Raw genomic sequence first — 12,695 nt, 5'->3', positions numbered from 1 at the left:
ATGCACTTGCACAACCACTAATTTCCTAACCTTTAGAAATTGTATTGGATGCAGTTACAGTACACTGGCCAATATGCAATGCTCTTTTCCTCTTGAGTTTTCTTATTGGAGATCATTTTTCATTCTCTATTAAAGATACATTTTCGACACTTTAGAAACTGCTACACAAATTATTTTGAGTATTTTTTCTTCCTTGCCGGTGGTTTAAATGGCATTTTATTGACAAGGTGTGAACATTTTTACCTAGGAGAAAACTCAGGAGAAAACGTGAATTGCATTTGGACCACTGTCTAATGATGCAAACCAGTTCTGCAATGCTAAATATGATTTATTTTCTTAAAGGCTACCTTTAAAGGATGGATGGACATTATGTACGCAGCTGTTGATTCAAGAGGCGTGAGTATCTTTATGATAGTTGTCCTAAATTATTCAGAAAGTTTGTAAACCTCCTCAGCAGGGATGATCTCACGAGTGATTACGAGCAGCTAGCTACTCGAATCCGTGATTCTAATGAGGTGTAATTAATGTGCATACATAGTGAAAATGGCTACTCAACAGGTTCAAGGGGACGTGAATGCCAAAATTGTATAGGAAAATGCAAAATTTTTACGCAAAAATGTAAGAAAAGTGTTAATCTATTGTGAATATATTACCCACAAATTTACACTAACCACAATTAATCTTATGGTTAATGCAAAAATATATTTACAATAAATTACAATTTTGCAATGCAATGTTCGAAATTCGTTGGGTTCAGAATTTGGCAATACCATTCCTATCAGGGATGAGCAGAAACTACGCCAGTGCGAATTTAAGCATCATAGTTCGTATCTACGCATCGTAGTTCACAGGCAAAGTTTCAAAACTACGCTTACGATTTTACGCGTAGCTTACGCCCACTATGCGTAGTTAACATGTGTATTGCGTAGTGAACTACAAATGCGTTACTCGCGTCTAATTTTCCGCATGCGATTGTATGCATACAAATTTACGCATAAAAGGGGAATGTACGCATAGAAGGGTTCCCAGTATAAGCATTTATAAAGAAATTAATGCATACAATTTTCTGAATACGGGCATAAGTATCAGCATACACTACGCTTCGCACTACGCGTAATTGCGTATTTTAACGCGTATTCTACGAAATGCATACTAAGTGAATATTTGTTTTCGAAGCCGTAGTTTGGCAAAGCGTAATTGCGTAAAACTACGCGTATTTCCAGCGTAGCAAAGTTGGCTGACTACGACCATCCCTGATTCCTATCTGGGAGATAAGGTCCACTGGTTGGAGTAGCTGTGAAGTTGCTACTATACTGTGGCAATAGTATTTCACTGGACTTTACATTGTGCACAATTTTAAACAATTCAGTGGAGTGTTTAGAAGAGGTATCTCGAGTACCTAATTTGTAATAAATTGGAACAAAATAGCCTATTGCAAAAGATCCTAAAGCTCTACTTCTAGGATATAAGCCACCTGGGGTCAAACACTCAGAACATAGGCTAACTCAACACATTGCAAATGCGACCAAGGTTCATATTGCCTCCTCATGGAGAACGAGATATCTGTCTTTTTTAGCTGATCTTAGGACAGTTGATTCTACTATGATCTTTGAACATATACTGTAAATGCTAGAGTCTGATCACTTGGAGGTCTTTGAAAGAACCTGGGAACCCTGGATTTTATTCAGGGGCTCAGAGGCTTACTCCCAGGCCCAATAATATAATACAGTCAAATGGCTTTATCTTTTCATCGGGGATCATGTCCACCTGTAACCTAACCTCTTAATAAACCCTTGCATACTTTATACTTAATCCACTCTGACCATATCTTCAGTCCCTTTTGCTTTTTAAATGCGATCACCTGAATTAATCTTTGAAAGAACACTGTTGCCTTTCCTTACGCATCTCAACCATATTATTTCTATATTGCTGTATGACTCAAAATGTAATGTGATAGTTTGCCCTAAATCGTTGAACTTGATTTATAACAATCTATGCTTTCTAAACGTTTTTAAGTTTTTACTTTCTTGTTAATAAAGAGATTTTGAAACCTAAATTAGAACAAAATATGAATTATCAAGGATAGGTGTCAGGCAGTGGCGGACATACGGCCGTGCAGGCCGTGCCGCCGCACAAGGGCCCCTGAAGTTCTGCTGCTTCAGGGGCCCATTAAGTATTGCAGGTTTTTTTTTTTATTTTTTTTTATTTTTATTTTTATTTTTTTTAACCTGGGGGGCCCAACTCCTGTCCTCCCCCCCTCACCTCGCCCCCCCCCCCCCCTCATGCGGCGGGAGAGCGGAAAATACAAGAAGTCTCCGGCCGGGGCGGCAGCTGCAGCTTGGTCTCCAACTTTGGAGACATATCGGAAACTAAGCAGCAGCTGCCTCTAGCGTCTGCTGCAGCCCCGGCCGGAGACTTCCTGTATTTTCTGCTCTCCCGCCGGCTGCAGCGCATACCGGGAGGGGGGCCCCGAGGTGAGTGAGGGAGGATAGGAGTCGGGCCCCCCACCCGGATAGCTACCCACCCGGCTACCTTACCCACCCACCCGGCTACCTACCCCGCTACCTAACCATCCACCCGGCTACCTAACCAGGCTACCTACCCACCCACCCGGCTACCTAGCTACCCACCCGGCTACCTAACCACCCTGCCGGCTATCTACCTGGCTACCTACCCACCCGGCTACCTAACCACCCTGCCGGCTATCTACCTGGCTACCTACCCACCCGGCTACCTACCCACCCGGCTACCTAGCTACCCACCCGGCTACCTAACCACCCTGCCGGCTACCTACCCGGCTACCTACCCACCCGGCTACCTAGCTACCCACCCGGCTACCTGACCACCCTGCCGGCTATCTACCTGGCTACCTACCCACCCGGCTACCTAGCTACCCACCCGGCTACCTAACCACCCTGCCGGCTATCTACCTGGCTACCTACCCACCCGGCTACCTACCCACCCGGCTACCTAGCTACCCACCCGGCTACCTAACCACCCTGCCGGCTACCTACCCACCCGGCTACCTAGCTACCCACCCGGCTACCTAACCACCCTGCCGGCTATCTACCTGGCTACCTACCCACCCGGCTACCTAGCTACCCACCCGGCTACCTAACCACCCTGCCGGCTATCTACCTGGCTACCTACCCACCCGGCTACCTACCCACCCTGCTGGCTACCTACCCACCCGGCTACCTACCCACCCACCCGGCTACCTACCCACCCACCCGGCTACCTACCCACCCGGATACCTACCTACCCACCCGGCTACCTACCCACCCACCCGGATACCTACCTACCCACCCGGCTACCTACCTACCCACCCGGCTACCTACCTACCCACCCGGCTACCTAACCACCCACCCGGCTACCTAACCACCCACCCGGCTACCTACACACCCACCCGGCTACCTACCTACCCACCAGGCTACCTACCTACCTACCCACCCGGCTACCTACCAACCCACCAGGCTACCTACCCACCCACCCAGCTACCTAACCACCCACCTACCCACCCACCAGGCTACCTACCCACCCGCCTACCCAGCCACCCACCAGGCTACCCACCCGGCTACCCAGCCACCCACCAGGCTACTTACCCACCCGGCTAAGGGCTACCTACCTACCCACCCGGCTGCCTACCTACCCACCAGGCTACCTATCCACCCAACCACCCATGGGAGCTGCGCGCCGGATGGAGGCTGGGACAGGAGGTCTGCTGCTGCAGGTGAGTAAATGTTTTTTTTTTATTATTTATTTTAGCAGGTGTATGTTCTGGGCAGGTCTGCCACATGATTGCGTGTATGTTCTGGGCAGGTCTGCCACATGATTGCGTGTATGTTCTGGGCAGGTCTGCCACATGATTGCATGTATGTTCTGGGCAAATTTGCTACATGATTGCATGTGTTTTCTGGGCAAATCTGCCGACATGATTGCACGTATTTTCTGGGCATATCTGCCGACATGATTGCAGGTATTTTCTGGGCATATCTGCCGACATGATTGCAGGTATTTTCTGGGCATATCTGCCGACATGATTGCACGTATTTTCTGGGCATATCTGCCGACATGATTGCACGTATTTTCTGGGCATATCTGCCGACATGATTGCACGTATTTTCTGGGCATATCTGCCGACATGATTGCACGTATTTTCTGGGCATATCTGCCGACATGATTGCACGTATTTTCTGGGCATATCTGCCGACATGATTGCACGTATTTTCTGGGCATATCTGCCGACATGATTGCACGTATTTTCTGGGCATATCTGCCGACATGATTGCACGTATTTTCTGGGCATATCTGCCGACATGATTGCACGTATTTTCTGGGCAAATCTGCCGACATGATTGAATGTATTTTCTGGGCAAATCTGCTCACATTATGTGTATTTTCTTGAGAAAACCTGCACAATTATGTGAATTTTCTGGGGAAAGGGTCACCAAAACTTGGGCCCACTGTCTTTGCGTTGCACTTTTCAAGGGAACCTGAGGTGAGAATAATATTGAGGCTGCCATATTTCTCTCCTTTTAAGCAATACCAGTTGCCTGGTTGCCGTTCTGGTCCTCTGCCTCTTATTCTTTCAACCATAGACCCTGAACAAGCATGCAGCAGGTCAGGGGTTTCTGACAATATTGTCAGAACTGAGAAGATTAAGCTGCATGCTTGTTGCTGGTGTAATTCAGTTTATTACTGCAGCCAAATAGATCAGCAGGGCCGCCAGGCAACTAGTATTGTTTAAAAGGAAATAAATATGGCAGCCTCCATATCACTCTCACCCCGGGATCACTTTAAATTACAGTTAGCTCCGCCCTTATCCGGTCATTGCCACGCCCATTTTTTGCCGCGGCGCTACGCGCCGCAGGTTCTATCCACGCCCATTTTTTGCCGCGGCGCGCTTCGCGCGCCGCAGGTTATAGCTGCACCCATTTTGGGGGGGGCCCACAATTGATATTTTGCACAGGGGCCCACTGCTGCCTGTGTCCGCCACTGGTGTCAGGCATGGACTTACCCCCACTGCGGCTAGCAGCATGAACGCTGCTCTCGGGGCGGACGTCACCGGGACTCCGAACTTCCGGTCCGTCTCGGCTGCCAGCGCCGCCGGCCAGCGTTCCAGCCGCATGTCGTCACAGCAGAGCAGGGCAACACGCTCACGCACGGAGCGTCATGCCCTTTATGCTCTAAGGAGGAGGCTTTCCTGATCAGCCTTGCTGAGTCACTCCCGCCCCCTTTCTGACATCATCTGGGGGGTGGGGGTTGCTGGGTTGACAGCCTGCATTTAAGCAGCAGACTGCCAGTGCTTCTTGTCCGCTGTAGCGATCACACTCCTGTGTTAGCTCTCGGATCCACAGTATACTTATATATTGGTTACGCCAATATATAAGTACTGGAAGAAATATACCATTGTATTTACCTGTGCCTTTGACCTTTTGCCTGTTCTTGACCTCGAATTTTCTCTTGATCCTTTTGTACCGCTGCCTATCTGATTTACCGTTGCCAACCTTGCTGTGCCCTCGTTTATTCTCTTGCCTATTGTCTCTGTACCTCGTATCTCTGATCTCTGTTGCCGAACCTTGCTTGTCGACCATCCCCGCTAGCGGGCCCGTGCCGCTGGACGGAAGTCCGTGCTCTGTGGGCCCTCGTCACAGAGCAATACGCTATTACTGTGTGCACCAATCACTACACACTATTTGGGTGGATAGAGGTTAGTTAGTATATCGGATTATCGGTGAGACTGCAGATCACTTATAATCGGGTATATATCTGTGTTTCCGGCGATACTGCAGATCACCGGTAATCAGATACTCTCTGTCCTCACCGATTGTTACAGAACGTGACAGTACAGCGGACCATACAATATGGAAGCTCTGGTCCAGCAGGTTAATACTATGACGACAGTCGTTACTCAATTGAGCCAGACCGTTAAAGACCAGCAGGTCCAGCTCAACCGACTAGCAGAGGTTGTGCAAAACTTGCAGGCGCCAGTTATTCCCGCTCCTATATTACCTGTCGAACCTAAAATGCCGTTGCCCATACCGTTTTCAGGGGAACGTTCTGATTTCCGTAATTTCCGGGATCGTTGTCAGTCATATTTTCTGATGCGTCCCACTTCCTCTGGTTCTGAATTACAACGGGTCACGCTCATAAAGACCCTCCTACAGGGCGATTCGCAGACCTGGGCCTACAGTTTACCCTTAGGTCATGAGGCCCTTACCTCTGTTGAGAAATTTTTTGAAGCCATGGCGGTCGTATATGACGATCCAGATATTTCCGCCACGGCTGAGAGAAAACTAAAAAGACTTAGACAGGGTCAGAACTCTGTTGAGACTTATGCTGCGGAATTCCGCAAATGGTCATTCTCCACCAGGTGGGAGGCACAGTCTCTTCTGGATAGGTTCCTGACGGGGTTGGCTGACTCCGTGTCGGAGTTGATGTTAAGTCACCCTGAACCCAGAACCTTGGATGAGGCCATAAGTCTTTCAATTAAGATAGACCGCAGGGTACGCTTTCACAGGTCGGCCAGACAGCGACCCATCATGCGGTTTCAGCCTACCACGAGTCTTCCTAGTTCCACTTCCACTGACGAGCCCATGCAGTTGGGCCACTCCAAACTATCTGAGACAGAGAAATTGAGAAGGAGGAAGGAGGGTCTGTGCCTATATTGTGGGGAGAAAGGTCATATCGCGTCCGTTTGTACCAGGAAGGCGGAAAACTTCTCCGCCTAGGGTTAGTCGGGGGTACTACCCTAGGCGAGAATTCTGTACCTCCCAGAGATAAGGTCTTATTACCCATTTCCATTTCTTGGGACAAACAAGACAAGTTACTGCAGGCTTTTATTGACACGGGCGCTGCAGCCAATTTCATGGATTCAAATCTGGCACTTAAGTTAGGCATACCGGTCATCCCTTTAGAAAAACGTATCATAGTCACCGCCATTGACGATTCACCATTACAGGATAGTCAACCTGTCTCTGTCACACCTGAGTTAACTTGTACCGTGGGGGTTTTACACTGCGAAAAGCTACGATTTTATCTCATTAGAATGCCGTCTTGCTCTATTATTCTGGGCTTGCCCTGGTTACGTTTGCATTCTCCACAGATTGATTGGGCTTCTGGGCAGTTGCTGTCCTGGTCATCTTACTGTCAGAAGCACTGTATATCTAATGTCCCGCTTCGTTCTACTCACCTAGTTCTTCAGGGTCTTCCTCAGCATTACGTATCTTATGCCGATGTGTTTTGTCCACGGTCTGCTGATTCACTACCACCTCACAGACCGTATGACTGCCCGATTGAGCTCAGACCTGGGACCATGCCCCCCAGGGGTCATCTTTATAACCTCACTGGCCCCGAGAAAGTGGCCATGAGGGAATACATCCGGGAAAACTTAGACAAAGGGTTCATCCGCCCCTCCAGGTCACCCGCTGGGGCAGGGTTCTTCTTTGTGAAGAAAAAAGATGGTGGTCTGCGTCCCTGCATCGACTACAGAGCTCTCAACGCCATCACGATTAAAAACCGTTACCCGCTTCCTCTGATTGATGATCTCTTTATTCAGGTCACAGGTGCCCAGATATTTACTAAGTTAGATCTCAGGGGAGCTTACAATCTGGTCAGGATTAGACAGGGTGACGAATGGAAGACAGCGTTCAACACTCAGGACGGGCATTACGAATATCTGGTCATGCCTTTTGGTCTGTGTAATGCCCCCGCTGTCTTCCAAGAGCTGGTTAATGATATTTTCAGGGATGTAGTGGGGAGATTTGTGGTTGTTTATTTGGATGACATCCTCATCTTTTCTCATAATATCAAAGAACATAGGTCGCAGGTTCAGTATGTGTTGCGTAAATTACGCGAAAATTCATTATATGCCAAATTGGAGAAATGTTTGTTTGAGGTCACTGAGGTTCCATTTCTAGGTTATATGATCTCCAGTTCCGGGTTATCAATGGATAACAGCAAAGTCGCGGCAGTTTTGAACTGGCCTCAACCGGTTGGTCTGAAGGCTTTACAACGATTTTTGGGTTTTTCTAATTATTACAGGAAATTCATAAAAGGGTATGCCTCTCTGATAGCTCCTCTTACTGACATGACGAAAAGAGGGGCTAATACTATCAACTGGTCTTCTGAGGCCATCTCTGCGTTCCAAAGCCTAAAATCAGCCTTCTGTTCCGCCCCCATTCTGCACCATGTCGATTCTTCCAGGCCATTTATCGTGTAGGTAGACGCATCTGAGATTGGTGTTGGGGCAGTCTTGTCGCAGTACTCCGGGTCACAAGGGAGACTTCATCCCTGCGCTTTCTTCTCAAAAAAATTTTCTGAGGCGGAAAGGAATTATAATATCGGGAACAGGGAGTTGCTGGCAGTAAAGTTGGCTTTTGAGGAATGGCGACACTGGCTTGAGGGAGCGGAACATGTGATCACAGTTTATACGGACCATAAGAACCTGGAGTATCTGAAAGGGGCTAAGAGATTAAATCCTAGGCAGGCACGTTGGTCTTTGTTCTTTTCTAGGTTTGACTTCATTATCACGTTCAAACCTGGAAGTAAAAATATCAAGGCAGATGCTCTTTCCCGATGCTTTGACATAGAATCAGTACTACCCTCTGAACCAGATCCAATTTTATCTGAGAAAGTTGTGTTAGCCAGTATAGACTCAAGTGAGGATCTTGCTTCTGCCCTTCTTCCTCATCAACCGGACAGTCCGGCAGGGAAACCTCCTGAGCTTATGTTTGTGCCTTTACAGTTCAGATTACAGGTACTGCAGCTTTTTCATTCGTCTAAACTAGCGGGTCATCCTGGAGTAGCCAGAACCAAAGAGTTGTTGTCTAGAAGTGTCTGGTGGCCCACTTGGAGGAGTGATGCCGAGGAGTTTGTTGTCTCTTGTGCAGTATGCTCACGGAGCAAATCCTCACGAGTATCTCCGGTGGGTACCCTCCAGCCTCTACCCATACCCTCCGAGCCCTGGACTCATATATCCATGGATTTCGTGGGAGAATTGCCTCCTTCGGATGGTAATACGGTGATTTGGGTTATTGTTGATCGATTTTCTAAGATGGCTCATTTCGTGCCTTTGAGGAAATTTCCCTCTGCTAAAGAACTGGCAGATCTTTTTGTGATCCACGTTCTTCGCCTTCATGGGGTTCCTGAGAACATAGTGTCTGACAAGGGGGTGCAGTTTGTCTCAGAATTCTGGAAGGAATTTTGTAGGGTACTGGGGATCACCCTCTCGTTTTCGTCCGGTTTTCACCTCCAGACCAATGGTCAGCCAGAGAGGGTGAACCAGTCACTGGAACAGTATCTCCGGTGTTATGTGGCAGACAATCAAACGGAATGGGTCCAATACTTACCATATTCCGAATTCGCCCATAACAATCTTCGGAGCTCTTCCTCGGGGTTTTCACCTTTTCAGATTGTTAATGGAAGATCTCCAAGGTTTTCTCCCCTTCCTGTCGGTACTTCCTCTTTTCCTGCCCTGGAAGCCTGGCAGGAGACGCTAAGATCTCTTTGGAAGGAGGTAAACGCTAATTTGAAAAAAACAGTTTCTCTCCAGAAACGACAGGCTGACCGAAGGCGTTCACCCGAGTGGGAGTTCTCTCCCGGAGATCTTGTCTGGATCTCTACTCGGCATATCGCCTTGCGGCAGCCATCAGCGAAACTTGGGCCTAAATTTATAGGTCCATATCCTATAGCCAAAAAGGTCAATAGAGTATCAGGTAACGTTACCCCAATCTATGCGTGGGGTAAGAACGTTTCATGTGTCTTTGCTAAAGCCCGCGGTACATGTGGACTCTTGCCCTCCCCCCGTTATTGTGGACGGCGAACCTGAGTATGAAATCGAGAGAATTCTGGATTCTCGTTTTGTTCGGAATTCTCTCCAGTATCTGGTTCATTGGAGAGGATATGGTCCTGAGGAGAGGTCCTGGGTACCAGCACATCGATTCCACGCACAGGAACTCATACAGGAGTTTCACGACTCTCATCCTGATAGGCCTTCATTGGCGCGTTCGGAGACCACGCCTCAGGGGAGGGGTAATGTCAGGCATGGACTTACCCCCACTGCGGCTAGCAGCATGAACGCCGCTCTCGGGGCGGACGTCACCGGGACTCCGAACTTCCGGTCCGTCTCGGCTGCCAGCGCCGCCGGCCAGCGTTCCAGCCGCATGTCGTCACAGCAGAGCAGGGCAACACGCTCACGCACGGAGCGTCATGCCCTTTATGCTCTAAGGAGGAGGCTTTCCTGATCAGCCTTGCTGAGTCACTCCCGCCCCCTTTCTGACATCATCTGGGCGGTGGGGGTTGCTGGGTTGACAGCCTGCATTTAAGCAGCAGACTGCCAGTGCTTCTTGTCCGCTGTAGCGATCACACTCCTGTGTTAGCTCTCGGATCCACAGTATACTTATATATTGGTTACGCCAATATATAAGTACTGGAAGAAATATACCATTGTATTTACCTGTGCCTTTGACCTTTTGCCTGTTCTTGACCTCGAATTTTCTCTTGATCCTTTTGTACCGCTGCCTATCTGATTTACCGTTGCCAACCTTGCTGTGCCCTCGTTTATTCTCTTGCCTATTGTCTCTGTACCTCGTATCTCTGATCTCTGTTGCCGAACCTTGCTTGTCGACCATCCCCGCTAGCGGGCCCGTGCCGCTGGACGGAAGTCCGTGCTCTGTGGGCCCTCGTCACAGAGCAATACGCTATTACTGTGTGCACCAATCACTACACACTATTTGGGTGGATAGAGGTTAGTTAGTATATCGGATTATCGGTGAGACTGCAGATCACTTATAATCGGGTATATATCTGTGTTTCCGGCGATACTGCAGATCACCGGTAATCAGATACTCTCTGTCCTCACCGATTGTTACAGAACGTGACAATAGGACTATGGAATGCCAGCTTGTGGATTTCACTTGTGAAATATTAATTAGGTGTCGGTAGCCACTACGTGTACCACTTATGAAGCACAATTTTGGGAAATCTTAAAGGACCATCACAAAAAATGGTTAAATTGTAAAATACAAAATGTACATTTCTTCCACAGTAAAATGCACTATAAAGTACCTTTTTCCTATGTTCCTGTCACTTATACTGGGTAGTACAAGGCTGACAGATCTGACAGGTTTTGGACTATGCACCAATCACTCTTTTCCTTCATCACCTTTTGGACATGTCATTCTGATTATCAGTGAAGGGCGTGGCTAGAGTGAGATTGACATAGTGCAGGAGTAAGTTGGGGCATTGTGGAACTGTTATGAGGTTTTTGTAGGCTGAAGTGTGGAGGGTTGAGAGAATGGACACGCCAAATCCAAATTCAAAAAACGGTTTATGGGCGGGACCAAATACATTTAGCATTGTTGAAGCAAGACATTAGTGTTAGCATGGGAGGGTGTGGTTGTGAGATTATAGGCATGGGGAAGGTATAGGTGACAGTATATCAGGGTATATCACCTTCCCATTCACTGGTATGAGAGGAAGGTTTGCCCCAGGAATATGGGTGGGATGACGACAGAATAATGCCAGCACTACTTCTAGGAGGACAAAGGAAGCATACTTGGGGAAGAGGGATTACAAGACCGCAGATGTAAAGGATTCCTCTTGCAGAGTAAGAGGTTTAATAGAGTGAGGGTAAATACGAAAAGTCAGGTAGGGAGGGCAGGGATAAATCATCAATAAGAAATGATGGCATTGGGTTTAACCCTAAATGTTATGTCCACTTTGAGATTCATCATTCCACTGGCAGATAGAGCATATGCTCAAGTTTTATGCTACAGCGATATAATTGGTTACAATTTACTTTTTCTCCATAGGTAGATGAACAGCCCGTATATGAGGACAATCTATACATGTATATGTTCTTCGTGGTTTTTATCATATTTGGGTCCTTTGTCACCATTAACCTCTTCATTGGTGTTCTCATAGACAACTTCAAGCAGCAGAAAAAGAAGATAAGTATCCAACGTAAACCACTCACAGAATTAATACACAATCCGCAAAATGGAAAATGGAAAGAAGTCTGATGCTAGTTGTGTCTTTTGTCAGCCTAGTCACCCCCTCCTGTAGCTTGGCTTATGTAATGCACCACTTTATAAAGTTACCTACCAAACTGTAGTAACCAGTAGGGGTGGGTTTGTACATTGAATTCACCTGTAGGGAGAAAAAAACATACTTACCTTCCCAAGAAGGCAACTACTGGTCCCCAGTCCTTCAATCTTCTCTGAAGGAGAGTGGGCTGCCATGTTCCACCGCTTCTGATTATCCAGTCTGAAGGTAAAGAAAGTGCCACTTACCATTACTGTGACCAGAAGCTGTGGGGTGAACAGACATGGGTGGAAAGAGTCACTTGAGAAGATCCTGAGAAGTTCCAAAGAAGAGGCTGGATTCGGAGCAAAGCACTGGGGACCAATGAGACTTGGGGAGATGAGAATGTGCATTTCTCTCGCTAGATTTAAAGTGTACCTGAGACAAAAGGAAGGAAAAGTTTTATACCTGCCTGGGGCTTCCTCCAGCCTCCTACATGCAGATCTCTCCCTTGCTGCCGTCCTCCGCATCCTGGATCGTCTAGTCACTATACTAGCTATACTGTGCACTATACTAGCTATACTGGGCACTATACTAGCTATATTGGGGCACTACTTACCTATACTGGGCAGTGGGCACTATACTAGCTATACTGGGGCACTGGCTACCCA

General features: G+C 47.8%; 1 protein-coding gene across 2 annotated transcripts in view; it reads left to right on the top strand.

Annotated features, from left to right (window-relative positions):
* The window catches only part of LOC137525000 (sodium channel protein type 2 subunit alpha-like), a 173,866-nt gene that overhangs the window by 144,999 nt on the left and 16,172 nt on the right, over positions 1-12,695 (top strand). For both annotated transcript variants that reach the window (XM_068245616.1, XM_068245617.1), the window contains exons 21-22: positions 343-396; positions 11,814-11,951. In XM_068245616.1, coding sequence (XP_068101717.1) covers positions 343-396; positions 11,814-11,951 — 192 coding nt within the window. The remainder of the gene's footprint in view (positions 1-342; positions 397-11,813; positions 11,952-12,695) is intronic.

The sequence above is a fragment of the Hyperolius riggenbachi genome, chromosome 7, assembly GCF_040937935.1.
Source record: "Hyperolius riggenbachi isolate aHypRig1 chromosome 7, aHypRig1.pri, whole genome shotgun sequence".
Classification (NCBI taxonomy): Eukaryota; Metazoa; Chordata; class Amphibia; order Anura; family Hyperoliidae; genus Hyperolius; species Hyperolius riggenbachi.
This window is presented reverse-complemented; position numbering and strand designations above follow the sequence as displayed.